Source organism: Palaemon carinicauda, chromosome 1 (genome assembly GCF_036898095.1).
Source record: "Palaemon carinicauda isolate YSFRI2023 chromosome 1, ASM3689809v2, whole genome shotgun sequence".
Lineage (NCBI taxonomy): Eukaryota > Metazoa > Arthropoda > Malacostraca > Decapoda > Palaemonidae > Palaemon > Palaemon carinicauda.
In genome coordinates this window covers 227768356-227789749 of record NC_090725.1, presented here as the reverse complement: position 1 = coordinate 227789749, position 21394 = coordinate 227768356, and the positions used below count along the sequence as shown (strand labels likewise).

At 39.2% G+C, this 21394-nt stretch overlaps 1 protein-coding gene across 4 annotated transcripts in view; it reads right to left on the bottom strand.

Moving 5' to 3' along the window:
- Window positions 1-21394, bottom strand: part of Vps15 (vacuolar protein sorting 15) — a 796097-nt gene that overhangs the window by 133586 nt on the left and 641117 nt on the right. For all 4 annotated transcript variants that reach the window (XM_068387739.1, XM_068387743.1, XM_068387753.1 and 1 more), the window contains 4 exons: window positions 18096-18191; window positions 17122-17248; window positions 12614-12786; window positions 502-651 (listed from right to left, as the gene is read on the bottom strand). In XM_068387739.1, the coding sequence (XP_068243840.1) occupies window positions 502-651; window positions 12614-12786; window positions 17122-17248; window positions 18096-18191 (546 nt within the window). The remainder of the gene's footprint in view (window positions 1-501; window positions 652-12613; window positions 12787-17121; window positions 17249-18095; window positions 18192-21394) is intronic.

The window sequence follows — 21394 nt, the reverse complement described above, 5'->3', positions numbered from 1 at the left end:
TACAGTCAGAACAAGCGGTGTGAGGATCTACCGAGACCTTCGGAATACGTCTATTGCAAGACCTACAACGTCTATGGGAGGGGGCTTGCGAAATGTCAGACATTTTGTTTTCAAGAGAAGTCAAAGGGAGATCCAAAAAACAAGCAAAAATTCGTTAACCGTTAAACTGAATTAAATAAAAGCTATCTAGCTAATATCAGAAGGTTTCCAGTAATGCGACAGCCGTAAATCAAAGAGAATACATCACCAAATAAGCGAGAATAAACTCGAAGACCATGAGCGTATCCCAGAACGTCTAGCCGGAGGCACGACAGAGGAATAATTGAGGAGGTGTCAACAAGAAGTACTTGAGTACCTGGCCACAGGTGGCGCTGTTAGTACACCCCCTTCTAGTATTGTGATAGCTGGCGTATCCCTCCTTAGATTTCTGTCGGGCAACGGAGTTGACAGCTACATGATTATCGGGTAAGTTTAATATTGAAAATACCACTAATTCAGTACCTGAGACTTGAGGTAATTAATGAAGTGATGATAATCATGGCTTCACATTTCTTTCCTGGTTCATCTTGATCTTTCATTTCAGCTTTATCAATAATACTATCCATTTCTGGAGAAAGGGCCACCAAGATATCTGACATGCTTTTCTTGATACTGTAAATAAAATTATGAAAGTCTTACCAAATGAAATACTATAATCACATGAGAAGAAAAGTTAATCTTATTTCTAAAATATTTATAATTTCCAAATTCTACTAGACTCCAGTGTAGCTGAAGAAAAGTTTCCACTAAAAAGTACTATTAAAGCTGTATATATACCATACTGAGAATTTATACACATATAAGTCCCTAGTGAATAAGAAAACAAGAATTTTAATAATGAAATTATCTATTTTTATACTCATCAGATGTTTATCTTGTTTCTTCTCCACTTTAATATTTTCACATTTTCTTTCCCTAATAAAACAAGCCCTTAGTAAAGGAAGGAACATTCTAGCAGTAAGTGATAAATGACACACCCACGTAATTTTTTCTTCAGTTTCGAAGTCATAATTATCCCTATCCTTTCAATACCACTACATAGTGGGTAGTATTGTTAGCCTTTTTCTGAATCTGACACAATAATATCTCAATTCTATACCCCCCACACAAAGATATAGAGCCTTAGAAGTACAACTTCCAGATGTGGAAGATTAAAAAGATTCCAAACTTACCTTACTCCAATAATTAGGGTATCTTTCATATGTAAGGTTTGAAAAAAAAGATAATTCCTACATTCATGGTTTGCCTCTGCATTTTCCATTTTTTTCTTATCTTCCTGTATCACAGGTTAAATGCTCTAAGGAGGATTGATCTGCTTGAACCGAGTGAGAATTAGCTGATTTTTTGGTCTGTTTACGAATTGATATAGGAGCTGCTGAGCATGCAAGCAAACGGTTCATTCACCTAGATTTGCTATGCTAGAGTTAATACGGGATAAGCTAGAGGTCGACCTTACAAGCGAACAGCATACAATGTCAATTGATACATGATGAAAATCTATTTTAGTTGACACTTCATTCCACCATTAAAATTTAAAGGAATTATACAATATACAACAACATCCATATAAGTAACATGACTTTCTTTAGGAGTGCTTACTTTAGCAAGTGGAGAAATGTAAGGATCAAACAACCATCTTGTCTTCTGCCTTACAATCTAGTTGTCTTATTAAGCGAATAGGATTGACTTGCAAGAGTTTAGCAGCAGAAGGGTTAAAACTAAATAAAGAATTCGCAACTCTGAGATAGGCTTTCAAATATGTATTGTGCCGTGAACTTTCAGAACCCTTACTGAAAGAAACACTATCAACACTAGACTCAACTTGGAGGAGTTAGGTTAGGTTTGACAACAGTCCAAGAAGGATTAGAATTGCAAGAGAGGATTCATTGGACTTCTGAATGTTAATATAGGAAGCTTGTGACGTCAAGTGCTTTTAAATCTTAGCACTATCAAAAGATAGCCAACTACAGTATGTGAATTGTCTAAACGTGGAGGTATGTCATCGTCGTTGTCATCCCTGTCATAATCATACGGCCTTGCCTTTCCCCTAAACTAACAGCAAGTTCCTTTGAGCTTTACTAACTTGATCGGCACCACTGAAAAATACTTTCCATGAGAGGTACCACGTGGGCAACACACACTTCACAACAGTTATTTAAATCAGTCTTGCCCCAGCACAAAACATAGAGGGAATGCATATCATGATCTCCTAAAAACAACTCCCATGCATACTCTATGCAGTAATTATTAACAAAAGGGGAAAATATCTTAATATGCAGTAATACCAACCAATCTGGATAGCTTTTGTCACACCCGACACGGCTGAAAAACTGAAGACAAAGTCACTGATGCATTTACCAATTACTGCTAGAATGTTCCTTCCTTTACTGAGGGCATAATCTAAAAAAGGGAAAGAAGATTGGGAACTTTTTAATTCTTTAAAAACTTATACGGGTAAATGTCGATTAAACCGAGTTTCTGGAGAAGCACCAATATGAACATCAGGGGAGGTTCATAAAAATAAAAGATTCTATAATAAAATTGAAGATCAGACAGAATAGGGATGGAATCGCGTTGATTACCACATAAAAAAATGAACAGCCAAACCAAATCTTCTAAAATTAGCTGCAAAGTATGAAATATTTTTAACCAGTATAGTGCGCTGTTTGCAAGAATATGGGTAAAAGAATTTAAGATATAAATTAGATAGACCAGCAATACAGAACACAGAGGATAGCAGAATCTGCAATTTCTGTGAAAGAAAGGCTTGTTCACATAAAATAACATAAAACATTAAGGTGCAACTAAGGGGGGAAGTCCATTAGTTGCATTGCAAAGTAAAAGTTAAATGTTGCAAAAATTAAAAGCGAATGCAGGCAAGTATAAAGCTAAAAATTAGATAAGAGTTCAAGACCAAAGGGACCAAGTAAAGACCTTTAGTAATGTCTACAGTCCTCCATGCAAGATGTACCGATAGCAATAGCCCCCTATGAAGAAAACCTTTAGAATGAAAAAGACAGTGGCCAACTAATGGTGTGGTTTGGATGTCATGAAAAGTGATAAGGAACAGTTAGTCTGAAGTACCATAAATATGTCAGTAACAGGATGTAGACCAATATGAGGGCCCAGAAATCTTGGATAAAGGTGATAGATAAAGACCTAACCCTAATAGGAGTTCAGGAAAACTGAAAAATGGAAAGAAGAGAAGAGAATGGACAGACCTTATTTCACATAAAAAGGGAAGAGCAAGTGCAAAAGTTTACAATAAGGACAAATAACATGATGCTAAATATGAGAATGAGATAAAACTGATGAAAAAAGACTAAATGAAAAAATGAGGTTAGGGAAACAGGGTATTGAAAAGACAGGAATAGATGTATAAATTTTGGCCATAAGACTCAGCACTGGAGTCTAGTCAGAGAAAATAATTTAGAAACAAAGTTAAAAAGCACTTGGAAATATAATATTCAACATTAATCAAAAGTGCATTTAACAGACTTGAATTTTAGTTATTTCAAATGTATTACCATTTTATAGCATTTGTATTTTTCCTAGCTATAGAAATCTAAGTCCTTTAGCAGGAGTAGATTCTGGAGAAAAATGGTAACGGCCAATGAAGAATTATCAAGGTTCTGGCAACAGCTACCCAGTATCCACTGGTGGTTCAGATCTGATAGCAGGCAGTACCTTCATTTTGATTCTGCCTGGGACTTGTGGGGTGGTTGCACCAGGAAATGAAACCTAAAGGACTTAGATTTGTATAGCTCGGAAAAATACAAATTACTTTTAAAATTTATGATTTGTTCCTACACGAATACAAACCTTCGTCTTTTAGCAGAGGAATCATTCTTAAGAAGAAGGAAGTCCCACTCACCCAATTAGCTGGCTAACAACCCGGGATCATGATGCAGACTGATAAGAGAAGCAGAGCAAAGGATCCTTGCGTCCTGTGACCCATAATTGAATGACCTACTAGGTTGTGGCTCCAAAGTTTTTTTTTATACAAGAACCTATCTTCAGCGGTAACAATGTTCTTGTTAAGGACTAATATAAGTATTGGGTTTGGCTTAACTGACACACTTCCCCTCAAAAGGAGTGTGGGGATCCTATGCTTTTACTACTTAGTAAGATCATCCATCCATCACCAGTGAGCTCACCTGCATCAGTATCCATTCCAGCTCTATAATGTTCCCCGACTAATCCCAAAAGATGGAAGAAAGGAAGAAAAAGAGGCAAGAAGACCAGCCATTCTCACTCTTAAACCTTAAAATTATGATGCAAATGTTACACCACTTGCTGAGCAGCTACTAAAGGTCCTATGGAGAACGTATCCCGAGACCTGTGGATGAAATCGCGAAGACAGTGTGCCGTGAAGGTGGTCTGTCTCTTCCAGATGCCTGCCTTTATCACTTGGGCAACTGAATGGTTCTTTCTAAAGATTAAAGTGGTACCATTAAAGTGGTACCAATCCCTAATCACTGTTGACTTCATAACCTCTAGGAGGGGCTGAGGCAAATGGATTGTGCCCTTGTTCCATGTAGGCTCCACTGATGACTTAGAAAAACCAGATGTTATTTCTGGAGATTTTCTTCTTTGGCTTCCCTATGCTAATGAAGAGACTCTGTAAGTGGGGCCTACAAGATCTTGTTCTTTTTATGTAAAGCTTCATTGTGCTTACAGAACACAGAATCGAATCATCAGGATTATTGTCCGTCTCCTTCAACGATGATACTGAAAAGGATTCAAACCTAGTCGCTGACCAATGGGTCTTGTTTTTGCCACAAAATCAGGGACTGAATGAGAACGAGATCTGTCTCCACCACTGGGAATGTGACAGTAATTACGATAGACCATGCAGCATCCCACTCTTTTGGTTGAAGCATGCTAACAGAATCAGTTTTAAGAGAGAGATCCCTGTATGAGGCTTTTGCAAAAGGTTTGTAAGGGACCTTTTTGAATGATTGAAGGACTCTGGTCACATTCCAAGGAGGAGGTTTGATTTCACTAGGGGGACAAGATTGTGCAAAATACCAAGTCAAAGCTGATATTTCCCACAAGGAAGAGAGGTGTACTCCTCTTAGTCTGAAGACTTGACTTAAGGCTGAGCAATACCCTTTAACTACCAAATTTGAGAGGAGTTTCTCATCTTACAGGTACACAAGAAAACAACAACTAGTGGAACAGAGGCTGTGAGTGAAGAAGCGTTCATCCTATAACACCAATCAAAGAAGGCTACCCACTTTTCTTGGTAGACTGCTGTTGAAGACATTTGGGAGGTACAAATAGTTGCTCTGCGGTTAAGTCATGAAAAGTCTCTATCTCTGAGGAAATGCTGGATAATCTCCAACCGTAAAGAGACAACCCGTCCACTGCCCTGTTATTTCTTGTGCAGATGATACATGGTTGTATCTAGTTGGGAACTCTCATAAAACTTCTGTCAATAGACTTGGAAGGTCTGGGTACCACTCTGTGTGGCCATTTCAGTGCTACCAGAGTTATTTGGAGATTAGGCATGATGATGGCTCTGCTGATCTTTCCTTATGAAACAAAATGGTGAGAAGACATAGATTTCAAGGCCTTCCCACGGTTGTTGAAATGTGTCCTCCCCTAATGCTGCTTGGTCTGGCACTGGTGCGTAATACCTGTACACTGTAAGTTTGTTGTCGAGGTTAGTGGCAAACTTGTCTATTAACGAGGAACCCCACAATTTCGGGAGTTCCCTCGCCATTAGAGGATACAAAGACTATTCTGAGCCCACAAATTGATTGGGAAGACTCAAATTGTTGGCAGATATATTTTGTTTCCTTGAAATGAAATGTGCCGACAGGATTACTCTGTTGTCTTTCGACCATGAGTGCATGCTCACTACCAACAGGCAAAGGGGTTGAGAAACTGACTCCCTGCTTGTTGACATAAGCAAGCCACTACTGTAGTGTTGTCGCTCATCAACACTACCGAGTGACATTTTACTATTTCCTGGAAATGAATTACAAATAGGTATACTGTTTTCAGTTCTAGGATATTTATATAGGACCTCTTGTCTATGTCCTCTGTCCACAGACCTAATGTGGAGACTCAGAATGTGTGCTCCCCACCCTTCTCTAGACGCATCTGAGAAATGTATAAGTTCTGGGGGAACATACTTCTGATGTGTGGTGAGAATGGACTTGTTCAAAATTTATCCAGAAACCCAGATCACAAACAAAACTCAAGAAGGTGACTCTGGAGTAAAATCTGATACTCTGACTCAACTAACAACAGTCAATAGTCGAGGTATCGGAGAAGTCTAATTCCCATCACGTGAACCCCCATTGAAACCAGTGTGGCCACTTATGAACACTTGAGGTGATATGTTAGGTCAGAAGCATAGACTTGAAACCCAAACCTTCATGTTCCCAGGACAAACCAAAGGTAGTTCCCCGAGTTCCGGTGAACTGGAATTGAAGTATGCGTCTTTCATTCTATGGGAAGTAAAAAGTCGTTCCATCTTATTGCTTGAAGAAGAAAGCTTTACTTTCCTTTTCCAACTTTGCCATCCACTTCATCTAGGGAAAAGAGAGGCCATATGTTTTGTGACCTTGTTGACCACTACATCACTTCATTTCAGTATCCAATTATTTCACTGGTATGCAGCCTGGTGTACCAAAAACTTCATTGCCATTGCACCTGAAAAGGTGAATGTCTCATACTACTTTTGTATTTTAGAATCTGCCAGATTCTGAAATACTGCAAAATATGAGTGTACCAGACCGGTAGTTTAACCAAGAGGAAGCCTGCAAAGCTGACATTACCGCTGCCTCCACATTCCTAGCCTTTGAGACCATGAAAAATTATGGTTGTTGTACAAACCTATCCGCTAATACATCCAGATTATAGAATTAGGGTTGCTACCTTAGGGTCTAAGAGAAGAGGGGATGGATGAGTTTCCTCTGTTACATAGAATTTCCTCTGCTTAGAAACAGGTGGAATTAACTTTGTGGTATGAGCATTTGGATGCAGATCCTTGTGCTTCTAGTTTCTCGATGGTCGTCTTGTTCGACGTGACCATGGCAATTCAAGGTTCAAGGTGGTGCTTAGAGGTGTACACTTTCCGGAATAAGGAATGAATGGAAGTCTGCCTTCCAAAGAAAAGGCTTTTAGAGCATCACCTAAGTAGTTGACCCTCAGAAAAAAAGACTCCTCTTCAAGCTTGGTAGAGGTAGACTCCAAGGGTCTCACCTCAGTGACATGAGAAGTCTCTACAGGCTCGGGGGAGACTAGTCTTGCCCTCTTCGGAGGAGATGTTTGACCGTGAGACTTTACAGTCTCTTGTAATTGGCGTTCATTTATTTTTTTTTTAGAGCAATGTCTTTCTTCTCACCAGCTTTATTGCCCCTGAAAAAGGGAAAGAAGTAGGGGGACATGTGATGTTCAGAGAGAGGAGTTTCTATCTAATCCAGGGGTTTTGGGTCTGAACATGATTGTGGTGATGGCTTTTGGGTTGATGTCAACCCTCTACAATAAACAGGAGAGAGCCTACATTCATCCTTAAACTTTGGGAGCTCCAGGCTATGATCTGTAGATCGTGGATCTCTTTCCTCCACGTTCAGAGCAGCAACTCGCAACTCTGAAAGACATTATGATTCTTAGGGCATGACGCTCCTTTAAAATCCTTTATAGGTAGTATATCTTAGCAATCCATGTTTGCCAGCGGTTATATAAGAGGATGAGCAACTTGGTGGAGTAACAAGAACTTTGGGTATGAAGGAAATACCACCCTAAATCTCGATGAAGTCACTGACAATAGGGTGACAGGTTGGGTTTAAGGCGAAAGACAAGATGTCTTTTTGGCTTTTATTCCTAATGCCTGGGGGAAGATCGTAATGGAATTAGTATGGACCAGCAGGGATCACTTGCCTTAGTTAGATAAGCACCGCACATCACAAGAAACTGGCTATCCTTTGATGAATTTAGCCGATGAATGCTCTACAGAATTAGTCAGTCTATGGAAAGCGAAAATGACAGAATGGCCCCTAGCCCCGAGCGTAACGGTGCTAAAAATCTCCCGGTCTATAAATACTAAAAAAAAAAATTAAAATTGGTAATTGGAATGTTAGAACCATGAATCAGATTGCAAAGTTACAACAAGTGGAGAATGAATTTATGAAATATAGCTTGGATATCTTGGCCCTAACTGAAACAAATAAGAGGATTAGTAAAGAAATCTTAGACCAAAGCAATATGTATCTACTCAGGAAGAAAAGATGGAGTTGGAAGAGAAGGGGTAGTAATAATGATGATGATAACAGCAGAAAAGGCATTAATGCAATGGAGAGCTGTAAGTAGTAGATTATTACTTGCAAAGTTTAAATCAAAACAGTGCAATATGAGTATTATAGTTTGCTATGCACCAACAAATGATTCCCCTGAAGAAAGGCAAGATATATACTATGAAGAACTGCAGATTGTTATAGATGAGATCCCAGAGAGAGATATAAAAATTGTGATTGATGACTTCAATGCTAAAGTTGAAAGGAGTAATCTAGGTACTGTATAGAGAATGTGATGGGTGTTGAGGGTCTTGGCAAAGTTGCAAAGATAAATGGGGCACAAGTTATAAGTTTTTGTTCAACAAGAAATCTTGTCATTGGAGGTACTTTTCCATCACAAGGGCATGCAAAAATATACATGGACTCCACCATGTGGCAATTACAAAAATTAAATAGATCACATAGCCATTATTATTGAGAGGAGGAGGACTCTGAGAATTTAAGAAGCTATAAAAGTGCAGATATTGGTGGTGATCACCAGCTCTTTATGGCCATACTGAAATTGAAACTGAAAGCACCCAACAGAAATGTAGATAGGATAACTAGGTTTGATACAACTAAGCTTCTAGAAGATAAGCACAGAGAAACATTTGCTATTGAATGTAGGAATCAATTTGCAGTCTTGAAGATGTTAAGAGATGAAGAGCAGACAATAAATGAAGAATGGAGTAATATTAAGAACATACTGTATATCAGTCACTGGGAAATGATGTTGGGAAATACTGTTGCAAGGACAAAACCATGAATAACAAATGATAATTGGGAGACGACAGAAATTGACAAGATTGAGCATGCTATATATTCCAGTATTGATAGTGAGGTTAAAAGAAAAGCCAGGAATGACTGGAGAGGATATTTACAATTGAAAGCAAATAAGGTTGACAAAGCTATGAATTCAGGGAGTGGCTATGGTGTAAGAATTTCTCACAGAATTAATAATGAAATCTCTACTCGGGCAAAGAAGTATCATATACCCATAAAAAAAAAGAGAGGGATCTGTTATAAAACCAAAACATGAAGAAAGGCAACGCTGGATGGAAAACTTTAGTGAGGTCATGAATAAGAGATATGAAGGGAATAATCTGAATGATATACCTGAAGCTGAGGAAGACCTTGATGTGCCCCAAAATGAATTCAGTGTATTCTGAAGTCGAAGCTATCCTAAAAAAAAAACTATAGAGATGGAGAGCGCCTGGATATGATAGAATAATTGCTGAGATTATATTGGCCAAAAATGAAGTGACCCACAGAATACTTACAAGATCGTTTTGTAGAATGTGGTGTGAAGAGGCAAAACCTGATGACTGGGAGCTAAGTGTGTTGATGAAAATGTCAAAAAAAGATCTGACTGATTGCAATAATTACAGAGGCACCACACTTATGCCAGTTGTCATAAAAATATATAGTATGCTCATTCTGAAGAGCCTAAAGAGAAAGATTGATGAAAAGCTACGAGATGAAAAAGCAAAATTTAGAAAAGGTAAAAATTTTACTGACCAAATTTTGATTTTAAGACATATGGTACAGAAATGTGTAGAATATAAAAAGCCACTTTTGATGGCATTTTTGGACTGAAAAAGCCTTTGATAGTGTGCTCCGGCATTATAATGGAGTTTCTCTTAAATACGTAAATTTGATTATTAAGTCTGATCATGAGCATTGCGAGTGGAAAGTTAATGTTAGTGGAGTCCTTTCAAATTACTTTCCGGTGAACAGCGGAGTACTCCAAGGTAATGTGTTGTCACCTATGTTGTTTATCCTCCTTATGGATTTTGTAATGCATAGAACAGTTGGGGTTGGTGGAGAAGGATTGGACTGCATTGGTAACAGGATATTAGCTGACCTAGAGTATGCTGATGACACTGTCCATTTTAGCAGAACACCGCAGGACTTGCAAAGCTTAGCTTGCTTACCAGAATACATGAGATATCACATGAGGTTGGGCTGAAGATAAATAGAAGAAAGACAGAGATGATGAGAATGGAATATGCAATGGAAGATGAAATATTATTGGAAGGAAAAAGGATTGATAAGGTAGAATCATTTAAATATTTAGGAACTATGACCTCTAATACAGGATTTTTAGAAGTTTTATTTAATGAAAGATTGAAAACAGCAAATCAGACAATGGCTAGTTCAAGTAAAATTTGGAAATCAAATCAACTGAAATTGCATATAAAAATCAGGCTATACATCAGTTTAGTGAGATCGGTGTTACTGTATGGACACCAAGTCGTGGTATGACAATGAAACAATAACCAATAGAATTTGTAGATTTGAGAACACAGCTCTCAGAAGAATATTGAGAGTTAAATGGCATAACAAATGAGACTATAAGAGATTACTAGAGTGCCTTATGTGGATGAAATCATGGTGAGGGGTAGATGGAGATGGCTGAGGACTATGAAGCATGAAATGGGAGATGATAAATGGAGAACTATCAATTTAAAAGCTCAAGATAGAGACGAATTGTGAAATCTAGCCAAGGCCCATTGCTTCAATAAGTGTAGGAGATAATGATGATGATAATAGGAAAGACAAGCAACTCTGATGAGCACTAAGTTGGCAGTCACTCAATAGAGCTGTTTGCTTTCTGCTTTTTGGCTCATCTTTAATAGAATGGCTTATGAATTTCTCTCAGAGTGCTTCGAGAGGCATATCTTCCAAATGCCTTCTCTTCTCAGTTCGAACTATACCTTGAGGATGTGTCTGCTCTTGTGGGGAAAGATGTTCATAATCTAACAGCGTGTGGTCCCGTAGGTTGCGCGCACATGGATGAGGGTCGCACCCACATGGCTAAGGATCGCACACACATGGCTGAGGGTTGCTCACACTTTCCTGCGAGTCACAAGAATGTGCCTGAGAGTCACAAGCAAGTGGCTGAGGGTTGCATATGCTTGCATGCTCCAGTAAGCTTCTCACTCGCAAATAGACCCCCAAGCACCCGAGGTTCAAATTCTGAGGTGATGCACTGCCACTGGATGACTCGTTTGGTGATAACACACTTTAACAATGCATGCCTCTGGGATATTTGTAATAAGATCTCTTGCAACAGAAACCTGAAGAGATCCAGAAGCACGCAAAACTGCTTACATCACTCCAAGACAAATAGGCAGAGAACTTGGATTCAATGCTCAAGGGCATTGATGCCCCAGGGTGCTTCTTGTCCGAAACTCAAGAGAGCTTTGGCTGGAGAAAGCTCAATGGCCAAAATTTCCAAAACTGAAGACTGCAGTTCATCCTCATAGGGAGGTCTCCCTGTTTGTTTAGGGGAAGCCTTGGCAGCTTGTCCTTCACTCTAAAGGTCATTGGTCTTCTTCAATCTGCCCACCAAAAAGTTAACCAAAGAAGGGCAGGAGCGACAAGTTTCGGAAGTCAGAAGTCAGGATCTCTACGACTTTCCCGACCTTGAGGATGAACCAGAGGGAGAAGGATCATGCTTGGATCTCTTCTCTTCTCGGCACACAAGAGACATGCTAACATCATGCCAGTCTCTTAAGGTTGTGCATGTTCATCAATAAAGTATGAATACAAAACCTGCATGGTCGGAGGCACAGTGCTGACGAGCATTCTATATACTGAAGTACAGTGTATGTATTCCTTTGAGAAGGAAACCTTGTTCTATACGACACTGTTTTCTCCTTCTCTCGTAGGTGAACTGTCATAAGACATTACTGGGGAGCAACTACACGCTCCAAAGAGCTGGCACTGACCGAGCAGGCACAACTGCTCGCGTGTTGAGGATTCCAGAAGATTATTACCCTTTCGAGGAAATAAGTTGGCGTCACTAGCAGGGACACATGTTCCACAGTTAAATACAATTTGTCTTTTACTAAGTCGATTCACACACATACTGAAATGAGATATTAGTTAAAAATTTCAGGCCTGTTGGAGAGCGTTAAGAACACATCTGAGGTCGACAACCAGAATCAGACAATGAAGGCTCTGTACCCTATCAAACCCAGCCCACCAATGGATACTGCTTGGCAGTTGCCAGAACCTCAAAAATTCTTCATTGGTCATTACCAGCTTTTGCCCTAATCTATCTCTACTAAAGGACAAAGGTTTGTATTTTGCATAGGGAAAAATATTTCATCAAAAGTTGAAAATACATAGCAGATGTATATGCAATAAGATTTTTTTATGACATTAAGCTTAATCACTTGATTTTCATGGCGAACAACACACTAAAAGTAATTAAGATGACTAATACTGTATAACAGAACCCTAAAAATTACAAGAAACAAATTAAACTAGCTACTCACACTTTGATCTTATCATCGGGTGACATGATGGGAGTAACAGCAAATTGCTTCAAGAAGGGCCAAAGAAAAGAGTAGAAATATAAAGGAAACATCTGTCCTCTTTCCTCCTCCAAGTATTCTGCCACCGACTTCCTGTTCTCTGGTTCCCGTTGAATCATATGTTCAATAAGTGCCTGGAATATCAGATATCAATGATGTCACATATCAAAGGCGAAATAACAATGTTCTATAATTTACCTCACCTGATTAGATTTTCACAAAATTTCATGCATTATAAAATATCTCTACAGTATTACTATCTAATATACTTTCATGTCAGTTCTCATTCAGTTACATAGCAATTTACTTTATAATTGTATGATTGGCTATATTATTTTGTTCTAACCTAAGCTTTTTACATCAAGCTTAAAAAGAGTAATACTGTCTGCTATTTCTATCTTTTGTGCTTGACAAATGCAAGTCTTTGTCTATTTAACCACAAATTAAGTACAGTATAGAAAAAAATCACTTTTCACAACCCTTTTTATCTAGTTCACCAAATTACCTAGACTTTTTTGGGACTAAATTTTTTTTTATAATTAAACAGTAAACAGTAAAATTGTTGAAATACTTTATACTGTATAAAATTCTATTTGATTCAAATTACAGCAATGTACTACAGGTACACAGTACAATATATATAAAGTATACTGTACTGTACAAATAAAATGCTATCATAAATTCTCGCTCTCTCTTTCTTTTGAAAGAGATTTCAGAAGAAACAAATTCTTTTTGTTCAAAAAGATCATAAATTACTATGATTAAATCCTTTTTTAAAAACTACTTAAATATAAAATTCTCACATCACAGAAATTTCTGTACTCATGTATATTATGTATATTTCGCCTGACAAACGGAAGAGGAAGTAACCTCGAGGAGCTGCTCACTCTAAGGGAGTCTTTCTTTGCAGAGATCTGTGAATTTAATTTCCTTAGAGAACCAGCAACCAATCTAGATCAAGAAAGCTCTAATTTTTGTCTCTTGGGTCTGGGGACATTACAGAATAAGTCTAGGATAGTGTCTCAACCCTCTGTAGTGGAGTAAGTAGGTTTGCTAAGACCGCTGATCTTTCGAATGCAGGCCAAGACTTGGAGTCAGACTCCTCAAGCTCAGTGGATGGAGTCTTACTGCTGGCTGGTGCTAGAAGAAAACTTTTTGAACAATCCGAGTCATCGTTGATCAATACTTCCACCTCCCGGCTCATACCCAGCTGGGCTGGGTCATAGTTGTTGCCATGAGTAACAGTAAGGGAACAAGGCCTGGAAGGAGCTTCCCTGGGAGGTGGTACCGAGGCAGCAGCTACGGCCTGCTGAATACTTCAGTGAAGTACAGGGTCATCCACAAATTTAGAAACCCTATTCTACAGAATGTAAGATGCATCCTTCCTAAAAGGCCTGTGAAGGAGCAAGGATGTTATAAGCCTCATTTGGGGGGGGGGGTGTTCCTGGAGGTGCAGGAGTTTCCTGTGGCCAGGAAGGCTCTGGAGACTGAGACACCCAAGAGTGCTCCCAGGAGGCAAAGGAAAGTCTCAGGGGAGGAATCGGAGGGGCAAATCCTCTGCCGTGACAGGGGAGTCTATAGGATTCTACAAAGCCTCAGAGATCTCGATCCCCTACTGGTTCTAGGTTGTAGGGTATCTCCTGGTAGAGGCCTAACTTGCCTTGGTTTACGGTGCCTCTGAGGGATTATAGCTGGGACCAGACCTAGTTGTTCCCATAAGGGTTGCAGTCCCGAGAGCCAGGACCTAGCAGCCCCATTTCTGGATATAGCGGATACCTGGAAACATGCGCAGATGGTCCTCACAGGGGAGCTGGCACAGGTGGGGCTAATGGAGGCAGGGCTTTAGGCCGAGGTACAGGCACACAAGGATGACATTATGCTTCATTGCCTAGGGTTGAAGGGGGAACTAGGGTTCCCTGGAAACATCTTTGATATCAAAGGGATGGCAACTGAGTCATTGGATTGAACCAATGAAGAAGAAGCCTTGGCTGAGGCAGGTCTGGAGGCCAAAGCAGCTTTGACAATGTCATGGATCCAGTCCTCATCGGAATCCCAAGGAGTGGTGTGTTGGGACTACACTAAAAGAGCGGGCGCATACCCTTGAGCGGGATGAGTGAGTGAGGTATTGTCTCACTCATGAAAGGCGACATCATGGTCACAGGTGCTTGCTGCCCGTTGGCGTGACTCATCACGTATACCACATGCAAGGGGGGAGGGTTCGCGAGAGATTGGGTCGTGAGCACAAACCTTGAGAACTTTCTCAAAAGGGCGAAAGCGTTTGAGAGGGGCGTGGACTTTGCCTGGAGAGGGGAGGGGGGTAGGAGGATGGTAAGCTAGCCTCTCCTGACTCGTCAAGAGTCTCCTGGTAAAGTAGTTGCCTCCAGAACACATCTTGCTAATGATAAGCGAGATTGTTTAGGTGGGATCTCATACACCTTCGTGGTATAATGAGGGGTCCACTGGATCAGAGGGGAAGGGGGAGAGTGCTCCCTTGCTCCCCCCGAAGAGCTGGAGCTTGCTGGTAGGTGTTAGCAAGTACGCTTAAAAACTGCCCGAGGAGGCGTCCCTTCGAGCATGACAAACCACTCACGTACACAAGGGTGTCCACCGAGATTCCCTGCAGGGCTGGCATGCACTGGGGGGGGGGGAGGAAGGGGGGAGCACCTGTTGCTGAGCAGGCTCAGTGTGAGCTTTCACCCTGAGGGGTAACTAGGCATGATTGTTATCCTGCAGGGGAGCAACCTACAGAACCTCAGCTGGAGGAACTGCAGAGAAAGAAGAGGTATGAAGTATGGGGCTGGAGGGAAGAGAGTTCCTTCTCTCAGAGGGCGAAGAGGGAGAGATGAGGCCAAACTCTACATAAGCAGATGGAGTAATCTGCTGTGCGCTAGGCTTCAACACCAAGTCTGTCCTTCGAAGGGAAGCCTAGAGTCCCAAGGAGAGCCAAGGCTCACAAAAAGTGTCAAGTGAGGACTTTACCTGGGAGGTGGGCACCACCACTTCACCGGTTTATTCCGGGCCCAAGAGCTGACCTCAAGGACGAAGAATCCCACTATGACTTCTTCCGCCTGCAGTGGAACTGCTCCCACTGGGAGGATGGCCACTCCTGACGCTCACCACAAGGAGACACCTTCGTGCAGAAGTGTCCTATGCATGAAAGGTAAAGCTAGTGAGGATACATCTCCAAGGGGAAATGAAATGTGACGCAAGGGCAGCCGTTCATACCAGGGCAGACCCACATGCTGTTTCCTCAGAAATAGCAGTCACACCTGAAGAGAGAAAGAGAACAGATTTAGATACACTTGAACAAAAAACCGAGGCGAAGAAGCATGTTGGCTCTCTACTGTGACCAAATCAAAAGTGGTTGAACTAGTGAGTGTGCAGACGGATGGAGTGTCCCCTGTTAGACCCAGGCTTGCTGAGAGGTTGGCTGCCACCTCGCTCAAATTGCTTATGGCCAAAACAACAGCTAACACTGAATCTATCTTCTAGTAAAAAACGAAGGTTTGTATTCGTGTCGGAACAATTAAAGTTCAAAGAACCAATCATTTTCTTTCAACTAGAGTACAGTATTACAATCTTGAATCAAAACATAGATAATTTATTTGTTACTTTTTCTATCTTAGTTCAATGATTCATTTTCTTACTACTTTTACTATCTTAATTTGAATCAGCATTTTATTCACCAGTTTTAAATGGCAGAAATTGATGATACATACTGTACTAAATATCAATCATTTATGTTCCCAGGTTTTTTTTTTACAGAATGTTGGGTTAAGCTAAGCTAGTTTAGAAAAAGAAATGAAAAATAGTAAGATATTGTTAACATAATTTTAACTTTTCCAATTATTATTTGTCAAAGACAATCTCATTCCTAATACAGTAGTGATGTGACAGGGAAAAATCAATATTTGTTTACGATAATTTTCCAATACATATTTATGATTGTAGGATATTCATAACTGACTTAGTAGAAGCAGAGCTTTCTCATGTTTAAGCAACATTAGCCGATCCTACTCTTTTTACACAGGAGTAAATTCACTTCTGAATTACATACTGTATCAATTAAAAGAATTAGTATTTTCTAACCTAGCATGTACTAATCAATTATGTTGATAAATAAAAACTTCCCTCGCCTCAAATTTATGGTGTTAGCTCACCCAGCCTCTGCCACGTCTGTTGAAGGATTTCTTGTAGGCTAGCCTACCTAACTACACAGTAAAAGTATTGATTCACTTCCTAAATGAGTTTTATTAAGTTATAGGATTTAGGATTTGACAGCCATGTATCCATAAAAGTATATTTGCATTGATAAACACCTTCACAGTTACCCTGGGCCATGACTGATGTTACAAACCTAGCCTACTGTATACTTGGTAACTCCATACCTCTGGGATATCCGGGTGAAAACCATTTAGTACAGATTAGCAAGATTTTACTATATAGTAAAAGTAATAGACGGTACTTACTCTAACCCTTGGCTCATCAATTTTGTCCAGCACTTTTGATGGGTAATAGTCCCCAGCTCGGTAAGCTAAAAGCTGAGTTAGGTCGAAGGGTGCATTTCCTTCTGTGAAGAGCTCTGCTAAACAGCACCTTTATTGAGAAACATTTATAATTATTATATTATCATTATTATTATTACTAGTTAAGCTACAACCCTAGTTGGAAAAAAAGGATGCTGCTATAAGCCCTAAGGCTGTAACAGGGAAAATGTCCAGTGAAACAAGAAAACAAGGAAATAAATGAACTATATGAAAAGTAATGAATAAAGAACATAAATTATCACAAGATCAGTAACAACATTAAAATAAATGTTGTATACAAACTATGAAAAGAGACTTATGTCAGCCTGTTCAACATAAAAGCATTTACTGTAAGTTTGAATTTCTCAAGTTATAACTTGATACATAAAACCATACTTTGAGTAAATGGTATTTCACAACAACAGTCCTAAAATTCAACTTTCTAAAAATCTAAGATTAAATAAATGGATTCTTGCCTGGACAGTAAAACAAAAATTCAATTCAAGAAAAAGACGGCTGCTCTTGTTTTGACCAAGTTACAAGCTCTCACAAACATAGCTATGCACAGTAGAAATTCTCTCTTATTGATATTTGAATTGAAACTACATAATAAAAGTTAAATCTAATGTTGGAATTATAAACACACTAAAACTATATATTTATTCTATAAAATACTATAAAAGTAATCATAATAATAATCCAAAAAGTAGAAATTCCACTTGCAACTACAATACTTAGAAAAAAAAATTTTCATGCAAGAAATTCTTTCATATACAGTACAGTATCTAATTTAGATTACAAAAGAAAATATTAAGAACAGCCGAGTAACACCTTCACTTCTAACAATATGAACACTCCCTTTTGAAACTTCTTGTGAATGGGATATGAGCTTACATCCTAACCATTAGTTCACTTACCCAGCAGAAAAAACATCCATAGCAGGCCTTGTGTGTCCCTGTTCTTCTATGAAAGTAGGTAAAAGCTGTGTATCCATTTGGAGAGCTTTAAAAAATCTACAAAAAGAAAAAGAAACAAACTATCACATATTTGGAAAAATTTATAGCTTTGAAAAAATACTAACAGTAAGGAACATACAAGTCCTTTCCATGAGGGGTAAGATAGATGGATGTTTGGTATTTGGCCAATAAGGCTTGGAACTGGGGTTAAAGAAGTTATTTAGCGATGTAAAATTAAGAACCCCTTCAGTTGTACTATGAAATTTAAAACTGAAAGAAGTTGGACAACAAAATGGAGGGTATGAAGCAGAAATGAATTAAAGGTACTAAAGAGATGATGCAATGACCCTTTAAGAATGCTTTCAGTTTACATGAAGTGCACTGACGTTCCTAGCCCCTAACAGAGCATGAGGAGCTAGGTTAAGAACACCATGTCTAAAGTAATAATATGACAAATTCGGAGTTCATTCGTATTTTTCCTTACAATACAAACCTGAGCTATTTATAGGGGTATTAATTTTGGCAACGCTGAAAAGCAAGCCATAAGACTTTTAGCTAGGGATAATCACCCAGCCCGCTAGTTAGCGGGAGGGGTGGGGGTAGATGAATACCCGGCTCACTCATAAACCTGGGCTCAGCACCCACTTTGCTTGCATGCAGGACTTCTACTTCTTGGGGGACAGGTGCTGGCAGGCCAATCTGTATAAATAGCTCCAGATTGGTATCGTTATGAAAAATACATTTTACCTCCAAATGTCATTTGTTCTGTTACTCTATACAAACCTTCCTCATTGATATGGATAACATAACCCTTAGTAAAGTGGAAGTCCGTACCAAATGGCTTTTGGCATTGACCCGGGGTTATCTCCGTACGATATTGGATAAAAATTTATAAAAACCCTTGCACCTCGCTAAAATATTCTGCTATGCACGACTAGTGGCCTCTGCATGCTGTGTGCTTGTGATACTAGCAATGTGACTGGTCTAGGTAGGAGTTCTCCAAGCTATAGGAACCTTTGAGAGTACCATAGATTTTACCTAATCCTTCGTCGCAAAAGGTACTGTGGACACAACAAGTACAGTGGAACCTCTACATACGATTGTTCCAACATCCAAAGTAAAATTCCAGCAAATTTTTGTCTCGACACCCAAAGTAATGCTCCAACATCCGATGTAGATCTTGTTTATGCCGGTAGATGGCAACACGTAAGAGGGACGCCATTGAACGTCGAGTGCTCTGTTCTCTGTTCTTGTGTGTATCATGTGGTTGTCCTCTGTTTGGTCTGTTATCAACAGTGCTTATTTTCTTCCTTTTCTCACATTTCCTTTTTGATTTTACCTATAATCATGGTGCCTAAGAAGCTAAGTTTCAGTACAGGTAGTGGTGAGAAAAGGAAGAAGGCAATTCTTTCATTAGAATTGAAGCAAGAAATTATAGAAAAACATGAGAGCAGTGTGCATGTGAGTGATATGGCTGAACAATATGGCCGGAATAGGCCTATGATCTCAACGATCATAAAGCAGAAGGCAGACATTAAAGCAGATAAACCATCGAAAGGGATCACCATTATTACAAGACATCGTAGCAATACCCTGGAAGTGATAGAATGCCTTTTGTTGATAGGGATAAAGGAAAGAGATTGTTGGCAATGATCATTTGTGAGAAGGGCCAGCATGATGAACAGAAAGAAAGAAAAAAGTGAAGCAAAGAAAACCAAGATAGCATTAACAAGCTCTTTTAAAAAAGTCCTCTCTCTTTTTCTGTTTCTCTTTAAACATACCATTAACATGTTCTTTGAATAAAATTCTCTCTCTCTCTCTCTCTCTCTCTCTCTCTCTCTCTCTTGTTCTTCTTTGCTGTTATAGTGTTAGAGACGTCTATCATTTTTTTTCCGAGAGAGAGAGAGAGAGAGAGAGAGAGAGAGAGAGAGAGAGAGAGAGAGAGAGAGAGAGAGAGAGAGAGAGAGATTAAACAAAAATGTGTTTAGAGTACATATGATTTTAACAGCGTCAACGAGTTGAAAGACAATGAAATGTAACTAAGAAAGTAATAACAGCGAATCTGAATTCCTTTACAGTATTAACTAAAACAAATATTGATACAAACACACTCGTGTGCGTATGCACAAACACACACACAGGTGTAGGAATTGCTACCCAGTAAGAGACAGACAATCGGGGAGGAGGTAGAGATGGTGACTGCGATAACATACCATAATTCGTCACTGAAAGTGATGAAAATTAAAAATAAAAAGAAAAAAAAAATGTTAAAAATATGAAATACTATAAAAATAAAAAAAAATAAAATAAGCTAAGTTAGATTAAAGTTTCCGTAGTGTAAGTTACGGTACGTTATCGCAGTCACCATCTCTACCTCCTCGCCGATCGTGTCTCCTGCGTAGGAATTTCTACACGTGTGTGTGTTTGTGCATACGCGCACACGAGTGTGTTTGTATGTTATTAACAGTGTTTATATTCTTCCTTTTCTCACATTTCCTTTTTGATTTTACCCATAATCATGGTGCCTAAGAAGCTAAGTTTCAGTACAGGTAGTGGTGAGAAAAGGAAGAAGGCAATTCTTTCATTAGAATTGAAGCAAGAAATTATAAAAAAACATGAGAGCAGTGTGCATGTGAGTGATATGCTAAACAATATGGCCGGAATAGGCTTATGATCTCGACGATCATCAAGCAGAAGGCAGCCATTAAAGCAGTCAAACCATCGAAGGGGATCACCATTATTACAAGACATCGTAGCACTACCCAGGAAGAGATAGAACCCCTTTTGTGGATAGGGATAAAGGACAAAGAGATGTTGGCAACGATCATTTGTGAGAGGGGCCAGCGTGATGAACAGAAAGAAAGAAGGGAAGCAAAGAAAACCAAGATAGCATTAACAAGCTCTTTTAAAAAAGTCCTCTCTCTTTTTCTGTATCTCTTTAAACATAACATTAACATGTTCTTTGAATAAAATCTCTCACCCTCTCGCTCTCTCTCTCTCTTGTTCTTCTTCGCTGTTATAGTGTTAGAGACGTCTATTATTTTTTTTCCGAGAGAGAGAGATTAAACAAAAATGTGTTTAAGAGTACATATGATTTTTAACAGCGTCAAAGAGTTGAAAGACAATTAAATGTAACTAAGAAAGTAATAACAGCGAATCTGAATTCCTTTATTAACTAAAGCAAATATTGATACAAACTCGTGTGCGTATGCACAAACACACACACACGGGTGTAGGAATTGCTACGCAGTAAGAGACAG